The sequence below is a fragment of the Mycteria americana genome, chromosome 3, assembly GCF_035582795.1.
Source record: "Mycteria americana isolate JAX WOST 10 ecotype Jacksonville Zoo and Gardens chromosome 3, USCA_MyAme_1.0, whole genome shotgun sequence".
Lineage (NCBI taxonomy): Eukaryota > Metazoa > Chordata > Aves > Ciconiiformes > Ciconiidae > Mycteria > Mycteria americana.
Genome location: NC_134367.1, coordinates 73,703,398 through 73,727,156, shown reverse-complemented (window position 1 = coordinate 73,727,156; position 23,759 = coordinate 73,703,398). Strand labels below are relative to the sequence as shown.

The window sequence follows — 23,759 nt, the reverse complement described above, 5'->3', positions numbered from 1 at the left end:
TGGGTCATGATTTCCTACTTTTCTCCCAAACCACAGCGGATAGAACTTGCTGTTGCTTGGAAATGAAGAGTCTCGTGTGATCCCACAAGCAGGACCTTGGGGAAGCCCCTCCCTTCCAGCCAGGTCCATAAAACGAAACGGTGAACTGGCAATACCACCCCAAGGCCTCTCCTCCCACCACTGCTGCGTTGGCAACGCAGCCACACAAGGGAATGAAATGTATTTGTAGTTCAGACAATGCCCAAGGACAAGAATAGCTCCAAATAAGCCATCAGGACATATTGGGGACATATGTTGTATAAAGAGGATGAAGCTATTAAACAGCTCAGCGCTGAGTGAACACCATTCACCCTACGCATGGTGGGAAGCGGTTCTCTAGGAAAAATAGCATGATTAAGTAATTAGATGCTCTATCATACACCATATGTACAAGGGGGTCAAATTAAGGTTGCATGAGCAATCTTAATTTTGTAATTTCCGTGCTTGTCTAAAGCCTCATCCCCAGTAGACAACAGCCCTGCTTTAATCATCCCAGCAAAGCTGCAACGAGAAGAGCGATCCCTCTCTTCCCCCACGAATGATGTTACATTGAGCGTAGAGGCGTGGGATCTCAACGCTGTGTTAGACTCTTCTAAATCACTGTAATATTAAACCTTTCTACTGCTGTCATCACTGTAAAGAAAGATATGACAGTGCTAACACAGCACACCTAGGCCATGGGGGCCCTGGCGCCCGCCAGGTGGGCTGAGGCCCCTCGCCGGACCCCGGAGGGGTGTCCCGAGGCCTGCCCCAGCGGGAGAGGGGCGGGCAGGGGGCCATGGCAGTGCTCTGGGCAAGCCGGGCCCGATCGCTGCTCCCCGCGGGGCCGGCTGCGAGGGCAAACCCCTGCGGCGGGAGACAGCGAGAAGCCCAGCCGCAGCCCCTGCCCCGCGGGTACCGGCCCCGCTCCCCGCGCAGCCCCCCGGCCCCGAGGGCAGCCCGCGGCGGCAGGGGCGGGCCGGGGCAGGTGGGTTAGGTCGGCCGGGCCGGGCCGGGCCGCGCCGCAGCCAGGCCGGTGGGGCGGCGGCGCCCGCAGGGGTCGCTCGCGCGGAGGCAACGGGCGCGTCGCGGGGGCCGGGCCGGGCCGGGCCGGGCCGGGCCGGGGGCGGCGGGGCCGGGCGGCGCGCACAAGTCGGCCGCGAGTTGCAGGCGGTCGGCGGCGGAGCGCTGGCTGTAACTTGACACCGGAGCGAGAGGCCGAGCGGAGAGAGCGAGCGAGAGCGGCGGAGGAGGAGAGGAGCGGAGCGGAGCCCCAGGGAGCGGGATGGTGACCACCTCCTTCCCCTCCCCTTAGCGGCGCTCCGCAGCAGCCGCCGCCGCAGCGCCGGGGACTCTCGCCTGCCTGCGGGGCCGGGGGCAGCCGGCGATGGGGACGGGACGGGTCCCCTGAGCTCCCGGGAACTTTCCCCGTCGCGGGCAGCCGGAGCCGAGCAGGCGGATGGAGGATGCGCTTTCCTCGGCGGGCTGCGTGACCCGGCGGCGGCGAAGGGGAGGATGAAGAAGCAGCAGCACGGCGGCGGCGGGGACTGCCCGGCGCCCCGGCCCCCAGCGGCGGCGGCGGCGGCGACGGGAGGGGGCCCGGGCCCGGGCCAGGGCGGGGGCTGGAAGAGGCGGCGGTCCCTCTCGCTGCTGCCCTTCCTCTCGCTGCGCGACTACGGCTTCTGCATGGCCGCCCTGCTGCTCTTCTGCCTGGGCTCCCTCTTCTACCAGCTCAACGGGGGGCCTCCGCACTTTCTGTTGGACCTGCGGCACTATCTGGGTAAGGGCGGCTGGCGGCGGCGGGGACTTGTTGCGGCTCCTCCTCGCCCCCCGTGGCGGCTGGGCTGGGGCCTCCCTCCGGCGCCGGGGGGGGGCGGCCGCGGGGCCCCCCGGCTTCCCGGGCGGCGGGAGCGGGGCCAGGGGCGGCGGGAGGCCGGGGCTGCCCGGGAGGGGTGGCAGGCGGGACGCGGGGCGGTGAGGTCTGACACCGAGGTGGGAAGGGCCGACGGCGCCCGGGGAGCAGGGCGCGGGGGTGCGCCCTCTCAGAAGTTAATTTTGGCGAAAGGTAGAGTCCCCTTGAGACCCTTCCCCAGACCCGAGACAGATCTGTGGCCGGGGGCGGCTCTTTGTCTGCGCGGTGACCGTCGCAGAGCCGGGTCTGCCGGCTACCTCTTGCCGTCCGGTCGGGTCTGAGGCGGCAGCGGAGGGGAGGGCAGCGCTCGCTGCCCCCGGGTCGCGCAGCGGGGGAGCTCGGGCGAGCGGTCCTGTCAGCGGCCCCGCACCCCGCTCAGGTGCGCTGTGCCCGCCGGGGGGGAACGGGATTACAGATGGCTCATGGCAGAAAGTGCTGCTGTAAAAACAGAAAAACAAACAAACAAACCAACCCCCTCAAACAAACAAACAACCCAAGCACGTATACTTGGTGAACCCAGCATCCATCCACGTGCAGCTGGTTTGCTTCTGGAGAGAAAGGTGTGCGCCGCAGGGTCAGAGCTGCAGCGCTCAAACGCTTGAGCTCTCGCCGGTGCTTTGCCACAGCCTGCTGACCCCGAAGGAGGTGCCCCGGCGGAGCAGGTACAAGCCTCGCACTGTGGCCTGTAGTCCTCATCCTGCTGTTGAGCACAGGTTTGCACGTGGTTTTTCTTTGTGCCCAGTTTCCACATCGGTAAATGTCACTTCCCTGCTTAACAGAAAAACAGTGCATCATGAGGTCATGTAAGTACCTCAGACTGGAAGGACTAGTTCAAATAGGGAACAAAACCTAAGGGTTTCTCCGTATGGGAAGATTACTACAGCATAATTTGCGGTGTGAGTTTGTTCCATGTTAGCTATTCTGTGTTAGTTGTCTGGGAAGGTAAGTTTTTGGCGGTATGCGCTGCAGAAGGGCAATCCATAAGAGACAGGGTTAGGTTGCAAACAAAAATACAGTACTTGTATTTCAGAAAAATAAGCTGAAAATCCCTGTCTGCTTGAATGTATTTTACTAATATCTTGGGAATACAAGTCGGTGTGTGTGTTGCTTTTCTTTAAGGGAAAAGTATCCCATGTCTTCAGTTAACTGATGAGAGGGTATGGAGAGGACACAACCAGCATCTTGTGGGAGGTGCACAGCAGTAGGACAAGAGGCAACAGACACAAGTTGCAAGAAGGGAAATTCCAGTGCGATATTGGAAAAAAAAAATTCAATGTGAGGGTGACCAAACATTGGAATGGGCTGCCCAGGAAGGTTGGGGTGTCCTTGCACATATTCAGAACTCAGCTGGACAAGGCCCTGAGCAAGCCCAGTCAATTTGTCCCTATTTTGTTGGGGGGATAGGACCAGCTGAACAGAAGTCACTTCCAGTTCTTGTTACTCTGTGATTCTACTGTAACTGGAGGAAAAAAAAAAATCAGTGAAAACAGGAGAAGAAGAAATGCCTTGAATATTGCTTCTCAAACACAACAGAGTATTGCCTTTTTGGCTTGGGTTTTAATGACTTTTTTTTCTTCCTTTAATGTTATAATTAGGAAGAAATTCCCCTACTGAAGAGGAAGTGGACAAATTTTCCACCAAGGTAGAAGCAGGTTTTGCTTATAATTGATTGACTTTTTAATGGGATCAAGCAGAGATGTCTTTTTCAGAGAAAGGTTGATGTCAATTTTTTAAATTTTAATCTTCATCAAGGATGAACATTGCTTGGCTTGTGTGGGAGTAGGCTGCGAGAAGCACAGGGTTATGCACTTTGTGGCCTTTTGACTGCTTTCGAGGGGTCTGGGAAATAAAATCAGGATCTACAACCCTAACCACTCTAGCCAGTAGTTATGTCTCTGCTGGAAAATCTTCTGAGTCCTGCAGATGAAAGGCTTGGAAACCACTGTGTCTGGTGGATGGGTCATGATAATTTTTGTGAGGCCCTCAGCAAGTGCAGGAAAGCCTTTATTGTGTGTGCCTGAACGTGATGAGCCTCTGGCAAAGGAGTGCACTCTTCTTTGAAAATGGTTTGGGTTTTTTTTTTTGAAGTGTTAGATTCTCTCAGGAGAAGGTAGACAGATCTATTAATATCTATCTGTTAATGAACTTCTGCACTTGTTATATCAGTTAGTATAGGAATTTCCTCTCTGTGCCTGGGTCGCCTGTGATGTTGAGGAGACAAGGACTTGTCTAACATCCTGCAGCAGACCAGTGGCTGAGAGGGAAGCAGAGTCCTTGAGGCTGGAGTCCTAGTACCTACTAAGACAGGACAGTGCTGCTGCCTCTGCAGAGAACTGGAACATACTTTGGGTGCTAAGGTGCCTGTTTGCATGCTACTTTCTAAAGTTATTTTACACTTCCTTGGTGTACAGTTTCACTTGGGTTGTCAAAGTTGATCCAGGTGGATGACATTGCTAAAGATTTTTTTTTTTTTTTGACTGAGTGTAGGTTTTGCAAGAATGGTGCAATCTACTTGAGGTATCCAACTGGGAAGGCTTGCAAATTATGAACAATTTTTTTGTAACCAGTAGTCTCGTTATCTTCCAGGGAACTAACAGAACTGTTTGGAGGAATAGGTGGGTATTGGACATCCAGTCCTGCTAACTACCAAAGCCCTACATACGTACGTGTGTGTTTTATACAGCAGTTGGACTAGGCAAGTCACATGATATTAAAAAAATTAAAACATTTTTTTTTTTCCCTGAAGCCACAGATCCAGTGTACAAGCAACTCTTTCCTTCCAGTCCTTCCAGCCCACAGTTTATACTGTTAAAATTTAAATCCCCAAACAGAAAGGAACAGTTAGTTTGCAAACCATGTTTGCAATGTGCACATTTTGCAACTGTGCTTATTGCATTTAAATCTACAAGAACCAAGAAGGTCTAGACCAAAGGGAAAATTGATTTATTTGTTTAACTACTTTGTGGCCTCCACCACGTGGGGAGGGGATCATCTTGTCTGGCTTTGGGTTTTTTATTTGCATTACAAGTTTCAGTGCACTGCTCATGGCTAGTGATGTTACTCTGGTGGGAATGCTTGGATGTTTTTTACCTCGGAACTTGAAAGGATGTTCCTAAGTAACAACACAAAACTTCAATAGCAATAGGGATAGAAATCACACCTGCATCAGGCAGGTGTGTGCATAAAAGAAAATCTAGGCAGTGTGAAAACATTGGGGTTAAGAAACTTTCATTTTGTTCTTAGGCCTGCATCATACACTGTGGAGGAGGAGGAATAAGTTTATTTTCAAAGGAATTAAGTATGAAGATTTGTTAGTTCTATGAACTTTCCTTTGGTGGTGATGAGTGTATTTTCCAAATATTCAGACTACTAGTAATTTTTTTTTTTCCTCCTGGACCAACTTCTCTGGTGTCTTGGACCAGCTTCTCTGGTGTTCTCTCCATATGCATCTCCTTTTTTGTTTGATTGCTGTACTGATTGGGGAGAATCTGTTGGAAAAACATTTTGGCAGTTTATAGGGGGATAAGGTAGCTCTATTCAGTATTTCCACTTTGCATCGCCTTCTCTTCTCTTGTAAAACTCTAGCAGAGTCATATGGAGCAAATAAGAGTAAATTAGTAGAGACAAAGCTGTGCTTGGTTATTTATTCTGTTCTGACTTCAAGCTCATAGTAGTTCAGAGGACAGAAAGGTCTGTGGAAAGCTAATGGTTTCTGCTGTCTGTTCTGGCTGTGGTTCACAGGAACATGGCACAAGTTTCACACTGTAGTCATCCCATCAGGATAGTTCTAGAGCCCAGCATGTAATCGATGGGGGCATGGACATTAGTGGGTTATTTCTAAAGAATCTGTGGAAGATACTTAAAAGCATGGCCGTTGCCAGTAGGCTTAAATTTGCTGTATGGGGGTGCATACCAGTCCTGGACCATCTGTGAGTTCCAAAAAACCAGAAAATTTAAAAACTGCTGGCCTTTCCAGTAATAAACTGGAGTATTGGGACTTGCACAACATCTATGAGGTCTTGCTTGTTGATTCTGCCAAGGTAACCCTGGCTCACTAATCAAAAACCAACTCCAGCAGTGGGAGGAAGTGAGAAGAGTCTTCCCTCAGATGAGTGAGACAGAAATCGTAAATCTTGGACAGCCCTGTGGCTTTTGGGGAATGCACTGGGGACTCCATTCCCTTGCAACTGCAGTGGTTTTGCATTGCTTTATTCTTCCCTGCTTTGGTTTGTGATATATACATGCTTCAAAATATAGAAATGAGTCTTTCCAAGGGCTGGTAGCAACCCTCTAATGGCCAATAAAAAAAATAAAATCTTTTGATCTTCAGTACTTGCAGTGCAAACTTGTTATTGTTCATGTCAATTAAAGCATTTCCCCTGTTGGACTCCCCAGGAGCCTGCCAACAAGTACACAGGTTTGATTGCATGTGGAAGTTGCCTATGCTTCGGCTTCCTATGCAAGACAAAAGACTTAAGTGGCTAGTTGTGTTCTTTAGGCAATCTCTAAATTACTCTGTACTCTCACTCTTCATGCCACTGGAAACTCAGGTATTTTGGCCAAATGTGCTCAGTAGGCTTAAAGTTGTCACAACAACAGTTATGTTTATTTTGGATGCGTGGCGGAATATAACCATAATTTTGTCAAATAGAAGAAGCAGAAAGAAATCTGAGTATTTGGGAGCTTGTAACAAAAATCTTCAAAATACTTAAAACTAAACACAAAGTGAAACTTTTTTTTTTTAATTGAGGTGGTATGAGTTGGCTTTATTTCAGTAGGGTATTTTTGGGTTGGTTGTTTTTTTGGTTTGGGTTGTTTGTTTTTTTTCCCCCCCTTCTGAAGTGTCTGTTTTTTTCCTGTTAACATGTTAAGAGAGGGACAAAAAAGAAAAACTGACTATCTAAAGCAAACAATAAAAGTGAGTGACAGTGTTTTGTATACAAATTTTATTCCTAAGCTGGGGAGGGAACAACAATAGTTGGGGGTTTTTGGAGGGGGGTGGTTTGGGTTTTTTATTCTGGTAATACTGCACGTATATCTAAAATGATGGAAAGCATGGAGTTCTTCAGAGCAAGCTTTCCTAAACAATAAAAGCACCTAGTGTGCTCCATTATAGGTGAACAGCATGCTGCTTTTTTATGGCCAAAAAGGGTTTATCTCATCCAGTTTTGTTTTGCACATGGATCATGAATCCTTTACAGTTTTGAAGGCCCTTCAGGTGTGTGAGTAGGAGAAACACACTCAAGGAAAGACGGTTAGGTCTATGGATGAGGCTTACTGTATGGTGACACAATACTTGTTTCTGAAATGAATATGCTTTTAACAAGGCCCTGGTTATGTTCTTATTGACAATTTTTTTCTTATAGTTTTCAAGAACATGTAGTGTTCTCAGAAGAGCTATTCTGTACTTTAAAGCATTTTGATTTTTCTCTGGCTTGTCAGTGGATTGTTTAATTCCATTGCACTTGGAATTTATTACATTTTAAAATTCATTAACATTGTAAGGAACTAAAAGGTCAGTTTAGAAGCTGCTTCCTAAAGCCTTGAAAAGAGATGGTCTGAACCAAAATGACAAGTCTGTAGCTGTATCTTTCTTAATTAACTTTTCTGTCCTCTTTGAACTTCCTCATTTTGCTATTGTGAATGCGGTATGTATTATCTTTTAGATAAAATATGTTTGGACTTCCATTTATGTTGCTAAGCTCTCAAGTTATAAGTGAGCTTTTTTGGAAGACAAAAGATGTGCCTCATCTCCAAGAAGCTTTTGTTAAAAGGCTGCATGACTTGCTCATCACTCACAGCTTGTCCGATTGTAAGATTAACAAAGCTCTACCTAATACATGATGCTGTCAAGGAATACTCTGTGGAGAACCAGAATGCACCTTGTTTTATGACTGACTCAAGCCTTTTGCTTTCAAAAAGATGAAGTGGTCACTGGACTACATTATCCTGGCTGGCCATAAAACACTGTGTACAGTGAAGTCATAGCAAAAAATGTTTAAGACTGTGTGAATGTGTTGTGATGATATTCAAAATATATTTGGAAAATTGGACATCATTTATTCAGAGATGCGTATTCTGCTTTAAAATCAGACTCCAGTCTGGGAATCAGGTATTGTGTATATGCAGCTGTGTACATTTTTCTGTTTCATATTGTCAACTTTTGTCTGTTGACAAAGGATTTAAAGGATTAATTCAGTTCCTGATGAGAGGGAATATTACTACAGCTTTTTAAAAGATATATTTGGGTTTTGTTTACTTTCAGATTATATGACAGTGGGGTATATAAACCTGTGAGAGGACAAGTCTACTGGTTAAATGGGGTGTTCCACTTGGGCTTGGGGAGATGAAGGAGGCTTCAGTTCCCTGCCCTGACAGACTTCACGTGATGTTGAACAAGTTGTGTGTTAATTCTGTCTGCATTTAACCCCCTGTTGTCCAAAGGACATTTTGAAGATAAATATGTAACAAAATACAATATTCTCAGATATTACAGGGATCATAGCCATAGAAATACTTAAAGGGAAAAGATACTTGTGATAAATCCTATTGTCGTGGAGTGATTTTGGCCATGGCAAAGAGGTAGGGCAGATTGAGAGTGTTAGAAGGGAGTGCCTGCATAGGCTGAGGCAAAGTCAGTGGTCCAGCTACTTTTCTTTCAAGGGTATTGCCACTGTTCATTAACACAGTCTCTGTGCAGTTTTACTTCAGGCGTTATTGCTATAATTGGTTTCCAGAGTCTCATCAAAGGGCATCAGTTTTTATATGTGTCCTCATATAGAAGACTTCATGCCCAGGAGAATGTAGCCGGGCCACTTATTTCTTGTTTCCAGTGGTGCTGCTTAGACTTAATTTTGCAAAATGAAAGTAAAAATATAGTTTCTTGAAGCTTCATTCACCCGAAGCGAATGGCAAGCACTTTGTGCTCTGTCAGAGAATACTCAGCCAAAATGAATCGTGGCTGTCATGGGAGGAAAAAAGTGGTTGATGTAGTGGTTCTGATATTTTCATGCGAAATTAGGGAGGAGGAAGATTGCTTTTGCGTAGGGTTTGACAAAGAACGATAGGCATTAAAGGCTGCCAGAAAGGGAGACTCTCTAGCAAAAGTAACTCATACAAAAGCTTCAACACTTCATGCTCTATGGGGAAAATGAAGGCTGTCTAATTGTTTTTTTCCTTAAAGGATCTGAGATTAACATCTGTGCTAGCTCTGATTCCTGATAAAACTGTTTTGAACTCAGTAGCACATGTCAAAATCAGCAGTGACAGTAAGTGGAAGTTTTTCATTTGTTATTTAATTATAGGTCTAGATTGTCAAAATTTGTAGAACATATGATGAAGGCATAACTTGATTTTGATGTGATTTTTGGTGGGAACAGTCTGTAAAATAGTTGAACAGGTCAAACAAGATCCTAGGACTGTTCTGACACAAAAGCTTGAAACAGTAAATACAATGGGATAAAAAGAAAAAGAGCAATGCATTTATTTTTCATATCTCATATTTTTCTGGTATCCTCTTCTACCGCCTGTTTCCAGCTGGTAATCGATTCTTTCTTCCCCATCCTCTTCTTCTGATCCCATCATTTAAATTCATATATTAATAACAAGAGTGAGTTTCTAATGTCTTTTGTGTCTGGCAAGAAACTGGAATGAGTGAAATTGCTTGAGTGTGTTTTGTATGATAATCACCCCATTTTTTTGGACATAAATTTTGGGCACTGAAGAGAGCCCTTCTTTCTGGGTTGTTGTCTTAGCCTTGTGTGAAAGTACTTGCACGTTGTTAGCTTCCAGCTCCTGTAACCCATTCAAGAAGAGCACTGCTGCTTATTTTGGTCTCGTAGCTGTCCCTCTGTGCAAAGGCAGGTTTGCAGGTGAGATATAAGAGTTTACATTTTCATCTTGGACTGGAGAAAAATGTCTGTTTATAGGGTTTTTTTTGGAAGTTGTGACTTTGCACCTGCTGCTGACCCCCTGCGAGCACTGTTTTAAATGGCAGTGCTGTGAAAGGAAGCCCTGTGTGCTTCCGCTGTTACGAGTACGGCCAAGGGGGTGAATAGCCACTCTGTGTGCTCCTGCGAGTGTGTGTGAACACCCTTAACCAAAATAAACTACCACACTGTTATTCAGGGCAGATAATTTTTAAGGATGTGTTTACAGCCCTTTCTAATTGGTTTGTCTTTCCTGAAGAACTGGGTGGATGGAGGAGGACCCACTGCCCCCCTTCTGTGCTGTTGTGCTTTTGGAGCAGTAAGTTTTGGAGACAGGGCTTGCAAGGGTCCAGGGGTTGCTCGTTCTTACCATGGGGCAAGAAGGGGATGAGAATCCTTTTGAAATTGGTGAGAATTAGGTTCTTCTTTGGATCTCGCTGCAAGATTCGTATCCTTCTCAGCTGTTTATCTGGATTCCTGTCTTATCAGTGAGGGGAGAGAGCCACTTCAGGTCATTACAGTTTATGATAGATGTATGATGCAAGTAGGATCAGCCCTTTTCAGAGATGTCAGTCGTCTGTAGCCTTTTGCCATTAACTTGGAAGGGAACACCAGGCTTGAGTACGCTGCTGCTGCCTTCCCCTGGGCAGCAGAGGGGCTTGCCTGTAAGGCTGTCGTGGTTTAACCCCAGCCAGCCACTCAGCCCCACACAGCCGCTTGCTCACTCCCCCCCAGTGGGATGGGGAAGAGAATTGGAAGAGTACAAGTGAGAAAACTCGTGGGTTGAGATACAGACAGTTTAGTAGGGAAAGCAAAAGCTGTGCACGCAAGCGGAGCAAACCAAGGAATTCATTCACTGCTTCCCATGGGCAGGCAGGTGTTCAGCCATCTCCAGGACAGCAGGGCTCCATCACATGTAACGGTGACTTGGGAAGACAAACGCCATCACTCCGAACATCCCCCCTTCCTTCTTCTTCCCCAGCTTTATATACTGAGCATGACGTCGTATGGTATGGAATAGCCCTTTGGTCAGCTGGGGTCAGCTGTCCCGGCTGTGCCCCCTCCCAAATTCTTGTGCCCCCCCAGCCTCCTCGCTGGTGGGGTGGGGTGAGGAGCAGAAAGGGCCTTGACTCTGTGTAAGCGCTGCTCAGCAGTTAAGAAAACATCCCTGTGTTATCAACACTGTTTCCAGCACAAACCCAGAACATAGCCCCATGCTAGCTACTATAAAGAAAATTAACTCTATCCCAACCAAAACCACCACAAAGACCTAATCCGACCAGTGCAGCAGTGGGTCAAAAGCATAAGCTAAAAGCCTGTGGGTTTTTTTTATTATTATTACTATGTTTTAAATTTCAAGTGAAAGCTGTGGAAAATGATGACACATGGCTTTTCACCAAGGAAAGTTTCCCCATTGTTACTGGTGAGCAGGCAAGTAGATTTTCAAGCATAATTTATGTTTATATAATGAGGCATTTGTCTGTCTTTGTTTTAGAATCTGAGGATGTTTTAGACTTTGTTTTTTAGGTTGTTTGTTTTAGAATCTTAGGTTATTTGTTTTAGAATCTAGAGGATGTTTGGAGACTGGAGGGGTGGATAGGAAGCGGAGAGCAATTATTTGACTGAAATTTATTTTACTGTCTTGCTCTTTAGAGGTGCACCTGAGAGAGGCAGACCCTCTTGTGTGGAAAAAAAAAATGTTTGGCTTTGTTTGTAAGCATGGAAGCACAATGATTAGGTTTGTATTGTGGTTTCTAACTACTAATGCTTTAGAAACAGACATTTGGATGCTTGCCAAAGCTTGCTTCTTATCACACTTAATGTTTCAGGGTAGAAGTCATCAGGAGGCTGGGATGGAGATCATGGAGCCCATGACGGTTTGAGTAAAGAAGCAGTGCATCTCTGCCATACGTAAACAGTATGTTTTAGCACCCCTGAGAATGTTTATTTTAAAAACCTCTACTGGTCAAGTGATGGTTGGCTCAGTTTAATGTATCTGCCCCAGAGAGAGAATGCCAACATAACATTGTACTTGTACAAGGTCACCAAACTGCTAGCAAGTGACAAATCTGTGAGATGAGCTACCAGTGGCTGGATTAAAAGTTGCTAGTCAAGGGGATTTGACTTATTATTTCCACTTTTTTTTTTCAATTTGGAAAGTCCTGGACATTTGGGGAGGAGGAGGAGGTGTTCCTTCCAGCTCTCCTTTTAGTTTAACAGTAGGTGTTTCTAAAATACATACACAAATCTGTAACAAGTAAGTGAATGTGAATGTTTCATAGCTTTTGCCTAATTACTACTAGGGACTGTTGTGAAGTCTCTGTTGTTGCTTGGCTTTTGATCAGAATGGCAGGTTACTTTGGAGGAAACTATGATTGTCTCAAAGATTTTTACATGATGTTTCAGCCCAGAATTCAAAGCTTGCTCTTGAAATCTAAATTCTGTAAGATCTCCTAAACTTTGGGAATCTTCTGCAGGTTAGAACTTACATTGTTCTTCTGAATAGATTTTGGTTGGTTGTTTGTTTTTAGTTGTCTATTCAGAATATGAAGTTGTATACTTTTGCTCCATGGAAGTGACTTATGTTGAAACAGACATGAGACCTAAAGGGGTTGGGGCGGATGGGAGATGTGAGAAAAAACCAAGCGTTATGATGTTGTTTCAGAGAGCGTTTGAGAATTGCCTCACAATATACCAGTTTCAGCTTCAATTTCAGATGACACAGTAATTTTGTGAATGCCTACAGTAATTGGTTAGTATTGTTATGACTTTGTTTATCTCATAGCAATTAGCAGGAGATAGCATTAAGTATGGCCACTTTCACTTTTTTCCTTTTTTTTTGGTGTCAGAAAGGAGTTAAATACAGTACCGATGTAGTCTTTCTTTGGTCTCATTTTCTCTCATCTGTTTTATTGCCTTCCAAGATGTGAGCACATCCTTTTCCTTCCAGTCCTCTTGTATTTATAGGTAGCTGCCCAGTCCTCTTGTTAATCTGTTCCTGTAAAACACTGGACCACATTCAGCAGCTGGTGGTTTCCAAATCACGTCTTGCTGGTGGTCCTACTTCCTTCAGCCAGGTTCTCTTTCCTCGGTGGCTTGCATTATAAAGGAAATACTCTTGCCTCTTTTTTCTGACCTACATCTAGAGGAGAGCCATCTGAATCTGTGTGTTGAAAATCAGAAGTAAGTGGGATCTTAGAAGAAGTGTCCCACGAGTGTCCCATGCCTTTGCATTCTTAAAATGGAAGGTAAGCAAAAATGCTAATGAGGTACTTTGAAGTACACAGAAAAAATCTAGGAGCTGGGATGTTGGTAGACCTCTTCTGCACAAGTTTAATGAGATTACAGGTAGAAATTGCCTTCAGATTGGGCAGTACAGTGCCAAGAAGAGATTTTTAAGTGGGAGAGAACTAGTGGAGGAAGAGGGGACAGGTGTCTTGATGATCAGAAAAAGTTACACGAGATTTAGACTGTGTATGGCTTGTCTGTAAGGCCCTGACTCCTTCTTTCAGAGGTTCCCTCTGAAGTCAGCAGGGAGAGGCACAGGTGTCTCCAAAGAGCAACTCGGTCTACCTGTGTCTTTATGACAGCTGAGCCCCAGACTTGTACACGGAGAAATCCTTGAAGTTGGGTGGGAAGAATCTGGGTCGTCATGGTATTTATTCTTAGAAACATCGGTTGATGACAAGTGGAAGGCTTCTGAGGAGGAGGAGGGGGGAGAGGAGCCTGGAAGTTATGCTAGCAACATTTTTAGATGGGTAGGTCACTTCATGTCAGTGGGTCACTGAAACCTGAGTGCTTAGGATGCCTAAAAATAAAGACTACATAAAGCACTGGGAAAACAGCACTGCAGGGGATATCTATCCCTGCTTGATGGGTGGATTTGATGCCATGTTTGTTTCTCCCTAAGTCTCGCAGTCCAGTGAAAAGGGTGTGTGACAACAGCTTTGATATAATCTGAAATTTTGCAGCAGATATTGTAAGGCAAAGGCTGTGAAATTGCTGACTTCTCAGTTTCTTTCATATCTGCAGCTGATTGTTCTTTCCTAGCAGAACTCCCCATACAAATCTACAGATTTCTTTTGTATTGCCTGTTGGGAGATATCACAATAAGTAAATTAGGATGAATAACAAAGTAGCAGCGCCTAAACCCTACCACCTGTGGTTGTTTGAGGGGGGGGGCGGTGTGTGTGTATGTGTGTGTGTGTGTTGGTTTGGTTTGGGTTTTTTTCCAGTTGTGTCATTTTGGTCATCACTGCATCTGTGCAGCAGGCAAATAGAGGTAACTTATGTGTAAGTGAATGGTAGCAAAAGTATTGGCTACTGTTAGGAACAGGCATGGAAGCAGGAGAGACGGAGAGTTAGCTGCAATCTGAGGATGCATTGCCACTTACTGGCTGAGGAAATGTTGAAACCAGAGGGAATTTGGGAGGAAAGAGAAGTTTGATATTTTATGAAAATCAAGGAGTAGCTGCTGTAGATGCACGTCCCCGGATTGTTGAGTATTTCCCAACCAATTAATTATATGACAGAACTAAATGATTTTCAGCCACCCTCACAGAATCACAGAGTGGTTGAGCTTGCAAGGGACCTCTGGAGGTCACTTGGTCCAACCCCCCCGATCAAGCAGGGCCGCCTAGGGCTGGTTGCCCAGTACCACGTCCAGGTGGCTTTTGAATATCTCCAAGGATGGAGACTCCACAACCTCCATGGGCAACCTGTGCCAGCGCTTGGTTACCCTCACAGTAAAAAAGTGTTTCCTGATGTTCAGAGGGAACCTCCAGTGTTTCAGTTTCTGCCCATTGCCTCTGGCCCTGTCACTGGGCAGCACTGAAAGGAGCCTGGCTCTGCCTTCTCCCTTCAAGTGTTTACATACATTGGTAAGATCCCTCTGAGCCTTCTCATCTCCAGGCTGAACAGTCCCAGCTCTCTCAGCCTTTCCTCATGTGTCAGGTGCTCCAGTCCCTTCATCATCTTCGTGGCCCTTCGCTGGGCTCTCTCCAGTATGTCCATGTCCCTTGTACTAAGGAGCCCAGAACTGGGCACAAAGTACTCCAGGAGTGGCATCACCTTCTGGACAAGGGAACATGGTTCGAGAATGTGCGAGGGAAGTCCTTTGCAAAGTAGGGGCTTCTTAGGAGGTCTTTTTCAGCACATATAAGAGGGAGAGAGGAATCCGAGTAAATTCCAGGTACTTGCATATTGTCTTGCTGTTGCAGATTTGTTTCTTAAATAACGTTTGAGAACTTCCACCTTTTGATGGAAGTTCATGTTAAGAACTGGATAATATTACCACTCTCTTGCTTGTGAAGTAGCCATTCTCAGAAGTGTGATTAAATGAAAGCTGAAGTAGTAACTGCTGCTTTCTGTAACTGCGAGCTGTCTACATTGCCTCACTAATAATAAGCAAAACCAATCACTTAATTTCATCCATTCAAGAGTATTTTTCTGGCGAGTCAGTCAAATTCAGCATGAGTTATTTAATTTTCTGATAAACAGCCTTACTCTATTAAGCCTGTTGCATTTTTCCCCTCTCTAGTTTTGAATTTGATGCTTGTCTCATCTAATCAATGAGGCAAATTTTGGCAAAGCTCTGGGTTTCTTTATAGCTTAGCGGTTGTCTGTTTTTTGCACTATGCTACATGGAAACAGCTGACAGCTTCATTTTTTTTTTCCCTGGAACGTTTTGGTTATGAATGTTAGAAGCTGAAAGATTTTTAAATAGCATGTAGTGTCTTTCACCTTCTGACCCCAGCTCAAATACAGCTGAGGTTGACAGTAACTGGATCTTATTACTGTGCTGAGGTGTTCAGTGACTCACGTGCAGTAATTTCATGGTGTAAGCTGTTGTGATACCATTGCTGGCACTGCCACTCTCCTCCTCACTCTGCTGGCTCAAGGATACGGCATGTCAGGCCCAGCACGGGAGCGTATAGCAGCAGTGGAGGATCCAGTGGGGTTTATCTGGTGGGGATCCCAATGGGCTGGTGCACTTTCCTCCCTGTTTCTGTTTGCTGTGGTGCTGGGCTTGGTGCTGGCGCATGCACTGTCCATGCTTGGTGCAAGAGGCAAATGAGATTCAGAAGGATGTTACTGAGGGTTATAAAGCTTGTGAGGGGCATGGACCCAACTGTCCCCAAGGTAAGAGCTGTGCCTGCATAGTGGATTTCTTTGTACTACCCTGCTCCATAGTTAGAGGTGTTTGTTTGGAGCTATTGTATTAATGAAAAATTTATTCCTTTAAAAAAAAAGAAGGCAGGCTTGGAATTTCCTGCTAGGTATCATAGACCAAGAAATCTTTCCATCTTCTGCAGAAGAAGCTGTTAAGTGTCCTCCTAGTTTCCTCTTCTCTCTCTGTGACTACTGAACAGAGAGTACCACTTTCTGTGTTTTAGCCTTGTACAGCAGTTTCCATCTAGCAGGTCAAAGAGAAAGGTAAATATTAACACTTTTTTTAATTTAAAGGGCACAGAGAGGCCATGTACCTTTCTTGGTGTCATTTGGCTGATCAATAGCAGTATGAAGAATAGGGCCATGATTCCCTGCATTCTTAGAAGGGCAGGGGTTTGCCTGGAAATGTGTGCAGTGTGTCCGACAAAACACTGATGCTCAGCAATAGGGCAACTCTGCTGCTTGCCCTTATCTCAGCACTTACCTGCCTCTCCTGGCTGGGGTGATTTGAGTCTGTAGATCTGTGGGGCTCATATCTGCACAATGTTCCTGAAAAGTAGTGAAGTTGTTTTTCTGATGGGGCTTCTGAAGCACAAGATAGTTCAGGGAAGTGTGAAACCAGGTCTACCAAACTGTGGAGCAGCTTTTACCCAGCAGAGCCTCCATCCAGCATAGGTGTGGAAACTCGCGTTTTTCTGTCTGTGAGCCGCAACTTTTTAGAGTCTTTCCTCACCCTGTTCCCATCAGCAGGGAAGCCGGCTACTGCAGAGCCGTACGTCGGGCTCGGGGCTCTCAAAATGACAGGGAAGTGTGTGGGAGGGAGTGATAGCTGGGAGAGGAAAAAGTGGGGTGAGAGAAGGACAGGTTGCTGCGTAAAACTTTCCCGATTTAAGCTAGAACAGCATACCTTTTAATGTATTCTGCTTAAAGTGAGCCTGCGAGAGACAGGAATAGTACTGGGGGAGCAGATAAGTGATAAATGGCATGTTAAGGAGCCTATTCCCACTGAAAAGTATTTCTTGCTGCTTTCTGCAGCTGTCTTCAACACCTCTCTGGAATTTGCTCACCAAAGCCTCTACTGTGGGTGGAAAAAGTTGTATTTGTGGCATGAGTAGATGTTAAAACAGCTGCTTTATGTAGCCAACACAGCTTAAAAGCTGTATAGTCAGCTTCAGAAATGTTTCCTTAACTTATTTATTCTGAAGACAAATATTTTGAATACAAAGGAGCTCATAATGTGAGGGAATTGATGAGAGGCTCATGCAAATTTTATCCATCTGTTAGTCCCTCTGGCTATTTTTGGGTAAAATTTTCTCCCACAGATTTCGTTAATTCTGAGGTAACAGTTGCATTGTGTGAGAAAAATTACCAGAGAACTTGTTTTCTCGTTCTAACAGAATCATTACTGTGTCACGAGCACAAAATAATTATGAAACTTTAAGGGAGATCAGTTGAACGGCTTGTGCTCTAGCTCTTTGCTTTTGCAGCATGATTATGTTTTGGCTTACAAAATATGAAAATGTTCTGTTTTCACGCAGAGTACTCTGGATCCTCATTCAAGCTTGAAATTTCATTTCTGCAAGAAATAAATGTGCTGGTCTCAGACTATTCCTTTGTGAATATGGTCAACATCAGAGAAAGTAAGAAACCCACAGTGATTCAATATATAGTTAAGTCTGAGTTAAAAATGACAGGTTTAGTTATTCAGTCGTAATATGGCCCTGGTTAAAAATATTTCCTTACTCATACTCTATAAATAACGTCGTAAGTATGGTTTACCCTCTTTTTCTCCAAACATCCATGCTTCACTTCGGTTGTAGACTGTTTGCACTCCTGATCTCTGACTGCACTGGGTCCTGCTTACTGGACAGGCATCGTTCTTATTTTCAATAAATCTTTTTTATTTGCTTTAGTGGCATGCTGGTGCAGGGAATGGTTCATGGATTGCAGAACCAAAGACTTTTAGTTCCTGATGCCACATGACTAGGTAGATTTCTTAGTACAAACTGGTATATTGCATTTGGTCATACAGCACAGAGGCTTGTAATACTGTGCCGTTGACACCTATAGTTCAGCAAACGCTCCTGCTCAACTGGGAAAGAAGGTTGGAGGGAAGAACAAGGAAGAGAAAAATTGTAAGCATTCTTTCTCTTTCTTTCCTTCACTGTGTTTTTGGACACTTACAACAAAGTGATGTTAGCACTAATGTGAGACTTAATGTGTTCTGACTCCTGCAGCTGTACTTCTTTGTGAACCACAAAGAACAGTTTATAGAAAGTATAAACTTGTGAAACGTTCTTTTGTGTGCTTTTGAATGCATTGCAATTTCTTTGGAAAAAAAAATTGCTTTACCAGCTTAAAAAACCTGGAAAGAAAAGGAGTTTAGAATTGGGAAAGTTTGTATTAGGCAACTAAAGAATCAGAGTTTGCATTAATGGCTCTTATGTGAGTCTTACCAGCTTCAGTCTCTCTGTGACACAAAAGTTAGGCTCCTGCCGAGAATTACAGTTCAGTAGGGCCTGATGTTTATTTTCTTTAACTAGAAATAACACAGAGTGTGTGACCAAAGTAGGTTTATTATACTGGCATATATTGAAATTTCTTAGAATTTACATTTCATTATTTAATATTATTTTATTTATGCAACTCTATCTTCAGTTTGTTTTATTTGGAGTTCAGTCTGTAGTGCCATATTTTCTTTTTTAGGAGGAAGGTCTGCTAGATTTGTTTCTTCAATAGTAATTTTCTTCCTGCGTGCTTTTGAGTGTAGAGGTGGTGCAAAGCCTAGATGCTGGGTTACAGGACTTTCTCCGTAATAGAATAAGACACAATGTGCTTCTGGAAAAAAACAGATCAATAATATGTGTGTGTGTGAATGTATGTATGAAAATAGAAATCATATCCTAGGTTACACACAGTTTAATCAACATGAAAAGGATGCCACTGTTCAGGCGCAACATAAAGCTGAAGCGTGTGTAATACATTGTTTAAACCCGTGCTTTCTTCTTTGCCTTTCTACTTGTCAGTATTTGTGTCCTCCCTCTGAGGTAAAAATGAATAAGAAATGGATATAAAGAATTAAAACACTTACCATTGGATCTCCTTTATCCATGAGGTTCAGGTGAGAAATGTTTGATGATGTGTCTCCTACATCTGTGGTAATAGATAGCTGGTGTTAAGCAAGGATTGAAGTGGTTAATAAGTTTTGTGTATAAGGGTTAAATAACCCAGTAGATTGATCCCAAATACTCTGTATATTTATCTGTTTCATACAAATTCTTCTCAAGATGAAAATGGCCAGGTTGCCTGTGAATGTAGATACCAATATGCCTATGAAGAAATTGGTCTGAGGTGCTCTTGAAAGTAGCTGTGGTTTGTCTGGGTGCTCTCCTCTTGGAATTCAGGAGCTTAGACAGCAAAGAGTGTGTCTTGCTCCTGTAAAAACTTGCTTTATACTTCAGACTTCTTAAATATTTTTGTAAGTTACTGCATATGAACTCACTGATGACTTTCTGATAAGATCTGTATTGAATTCTTCCTAGGAGGAGTACAGAGAAACTGTTTGAGCATGCAGGGATGGGGTTAGGAACGCCAAAGCCCACCTGCAGTTGAATCTAGCGAAGGACGTGAAGGGGAACAAGAAGGGCTCCTACAGGAATATCAGCAGCAAAAGGAAGAGCAGGGAAAATGTGGGCCTGCTGCTGAATGGGGACAGAAGAGGCTGAGGTACTTAACACCATCTTCACCTCAGCTTTTACTGGTGAGATTTGCCTTCAGGAATCCCGGGCAAGGAAGACTTGCCCTTGGATGCGGAAGATCAGGTTAGGGAACATTAAAACAAACTGGACACACACGAGTCCATGGGGCCTGATGGGATGTACCCATGAGTGCTGAGGGAGCTGGCTGGTGTCACTGCAAGGCCACTCTTGGGTATACTTCAAAAGATTTTGGTGATTGGGGGAGGTGCCTGAGGACTGGAAGCAGCAAAAGTCAATCCTGTCTTTAAGAAAGGCAGGAACAGCCAGCCAGCCTCACCTTGATCCCTGTGATGGAGCAAATAATGCTGCAAGCCATTTCCAAACATATAAAGGACAAGAAGGTGAGTTGGAGTAGTCAGCATCAATTCGTGAAGGGGGAATCATGCCTGACCAACCTAATGGCTTTGTGCGGTGAGATGACTGTATCAGTGGATGAGGGGGGAGCAGCGGATGTTGTTTGTCTCAACATTGGCAAGGCTTTTGACTCTTGTCTCCCCTGGCATCCTGATAGACAAACTGATGAAGTGTGGACAGTGAGGTTATCTGGCAACTGGCTGAACTGCAAGGCTCAAAGGGTTGTGTAGCCAGTTTTCACTATTTGTGGTACTGTACTTTATGTGGAGCTGTTAGACTCTAATGTATGCATGCATTAAGGAAGAAGGACTTGATAGACATGTTGCTGATTAGCGGCAGGTCTAGGAACAGAGCTTGGGTCCTAGTATCAGTCTCAGCCTAAAGGAGATTGATATGTCAAAACTGCATGTCGCATTCATGAATCGCTTCTAAGACTTGAGTTTTTTTCAGGGCTCTGGAAAATTATTTTCTATGAATTGATTGATTGAACAAGGAAGACTATTTTTTGTGTTGCAAAGGGAAGGCAGTTACTTGACTGCTAACTACTTAACTTTAGACACTTTGAATCTTACTCATTCTTTTAAGCTGGAAGGTGGAATATGCTGCTGCAAACTCTTCTTGATCATGGTGTTCCTTGCATAGGTTTCTCTTACTAGCTGTCTGAAATCTAACTGTCATTCATCCATCATACCATCATGTCATTCTCAAAGAAGGATATAGCAGGTGATTAAAGAGAAAAATAAGTAGTGACTTTGGTAATAAACTTCTGTTTATGTTTTACACACACATAAATATCCAATTAGACTTGAGCCTAGGAATCAAAATAAAATAATTTAGACCTACAATTTACTGTTGCTGAAAATATTTTAGAAGTACTGTTTGATGAGCTTCTGTATGTATTCTACAAAATTAAGTTTTTCCAAAAAAGAGTCTTAGGTAATGTGTGTGTCTGGGTTTGAGGGAGAGAGAGAATGGATAGGAAATCCAATAAAGGATGTATATGATCATGTTGGGAAGGGAATGCTCCTTAGCGATTCCAGTTATCTTTTACCACTTTTAGTGCGATTGCTTTTTCCCCCCTTTTCTTCTTACTTTGTGTGGTTTTCCTCTTGGGTCAGTAGGAGAGCAATTTCTTAGAACGGGGAAGTAGTACAGTAAATCCATTGTGCCTCTAGGACGTATTAACTTCAAAAGATATGATGCTTCAGTCTCCTCGCTAAAGTCAGACAGAATCTAGGCTGCTTGTTTTTGTTTCTCTGACTCCAGTGTGATTCTATCGTGCAAAGGCATGGTCTAATTCCTTTCAAGTGAAAAATATTGAAGCAGATTTGTTTCAATGAAATTGATACCTCTGGCAAGTTGGATCTAATTCAGATGGCTGTGCCAAGGATGGGAGTCTTGAAGTTTAAGGAGACAAAAGAAAACAAAGAATTTTTTCAATTATAGTTTCATTTTAAAAAAATTGTAGCAAGCTTAGCTTAAACTTATGGGTGGATTGAGAGTGGAATTGCTGTTGTGTTAATTTATTTACTGAGATGAGCAGTAATATTCTGAGACTTTCCTTCACACACATGACATTCATATTTAGCACTGGTAAGCATTCCTATCTGAAGGAATTTTTCTTGTTTTTTTGCAGCACTTCTTCTGTTTCCTGGAGTGAAGGAAGAGCAACTTGAGCACTTTTGCATCCCTTTTCCTACAGTCCTCCTGTAATTGCGTGTGTTAACTAGTTCTAGTTAACTGGCTAAGAGATTCTGAGGAAGTTTTAAAGGAAACCTTTAAAGGGTCAAGACTGAAAGGATCAGTGCTGTTTCATCAGGGCAGGCTCGGATATCTTTGCAGAGGTTCAATGAACACAGTGATGTTGCAAGTTGACAAAGAATTCATTTGAATAATTCAAATTATAGAATTGAGGTGTACAATTGCATTTCATTTATTTTTCCTCTTTTTTTTTTTCCCACTTCCTTTTCCTCAAATGTCTTAATAGATCGTAGAAGTCTTTCTTGTGATGTTCTCCATTTAAACAGATACCAAGTACTTTCCTCTGTTTTTTAAAAGGCCTTGCTTTGTCTCTTTATTCTCTGTAGCTCTCCCCACTGGGTTGCCTACTAATTGCCTAAAACTCTGAACATCTGAGTTAGAGTAGCAGGAAAAGGACAAACCAGTGAACGGTGACTTCTCAGCCATGGAGTCTGCTACTGAATCACCATGGGGTGAGAGGTGAAGGACACTTCCAAAAAAAACCAAGACCCCAAAACTAGGAAAGAAAGGAAAATAAAAAGGATTAAATACTTAAAAGATGACTTGTGACCTTTGTGGAAGGGTACCTGTATGTTAAAATTTTAATTACCCAAGTAGATAAAACGAGAGGGCAGCAATTCTCAGGTAACAGGCCTGTGTAATTGTTCCTTAAAACTGGCAAATGCTTTGTTGCTCTGGGAGCAGGGACGTGCCCTGTTAGTTGCAGGCCATGTGAAAGATCTGTTTCCTTTAGCGTGGTGGGTTGGCTTGTTTAAGAAAGAAATGAAAAGCTTTTCTGCTGTTTCACTGTCCCTTCAGCTGACTCTCTGATGTAAACTGGGCTTGGTGACATTGTTGGTGGATGCTAGCACCCAGGCTGCAAGCACAAGGCAGGCAAGATGGTCTTCTTGAGAGGGAAGGGGGACTGCAGTACTCCACCACTGTCCAGTGGTCATTTAAAGCTGATGATTCTCTGCTCTGAGAAATAAACAATGGCAATAAAGAGAGTTGGGAGTACAGATAAGCATTGATTCTGTGAAGTGAATGTTCAGTCCTGCTTTATAGACTCGTATGCCATTTTTACAAAGCTACGCTTTGTTGCTCTGTGGAACTGTACATGCTGCTGCAAGGAATAGGAAATTTCCCTTAAGTAACCTTTGGGTAAGAGTGGTTTCTCAGCTCTTTGTGAGATGGCAACTTCATGATACGCTGGCAGTGAGCATTCCCTCATTCACTGTGTTTGCTCTTCTGATCCACCTTTTCTTGGAAAGGCAGGAGTGTAAGCAATAGTACAAAGAATTTCTTCTGAAGTTGCATTGGAAATTAAAATTTATCTCCTTAAAATACATATAATACCTTACACTGTGACTTAGTTTTACTGTTTGTAAAAATGATTATGTGATTTCTTGTTCTTGCATGTAGGAGATTCATATTTCTAATTTTTTTTTTTTTTAAGTTGTGCCCCAGTTGGATTTTAATTTCCTTACAAACTGAAGGGAGAAGTTTTGAAGTTAAAAATCTAGATAATCAGAGCAACACTGTAGAAACAGTGCCTATCAGAAACCAACACTAAAAACCCAGCACAGATATCTTAAAAAGAATGTTTGAGACCAGAAAGAGGAAACAGTCTAGGAGACGATGTTCATTATTATTAAATACAAAGTACATTTCATGAAATGCAAACTTTGTTTTAGATAGACAAGAATTTACAAAGAAGGAACCTTTTATAGCAGTAGGGAGGAATGAGAAATTACTTGAGTTTTAAGCTTGTTTCTGTCCATGTGCCATTCTCCACGCCACATGAACAAGTATCTAGAAACAATCAGGAATCAGATGGTATTCCAGAAAGTTAGCAGTGTTTTAAGTTGCAAGGAGGAA

The 23,759-nt window shown here is 43.8% G+C and overlaps 1 protein-coding gene across 10 annotated transcripts in view; it reads left to right on the top strand.

Annotated features, from left to right (window-relative positions):
- Positions 1 to 1,132: 1,132 nt before the first annotated feature.
- The window catches only part of UST (uronyl 2-sulfotransferase), a 172,857-nt gene continuing 150,230 nt past the window's right edge, over positions 1,133 to 23,759 (top strand). For 5 of the 10 annotated variants that reach the window (XR_012775298.1, XM_075499028.1, XM_075499025.1 and 2 more), the window contains exon 1: positions 1,133 to 1,798. Coding sequence is in view for 8 of the 10 variants with exons in the window: in XM_075499028.1 (XP_075355143.1) it covers positions 1,534 to 1,798 (265 nt within the window). In the remaining 2 variants the exon portion in view is untranslated. The remainder of the gene's footprint in view (positions 1,799 to 23,759) is intronic. The other 5 variants (XM_075499029.1, XM_075499031.1, XR_012775299.1 and 2 more) reach the window with 4 other exon arrangements.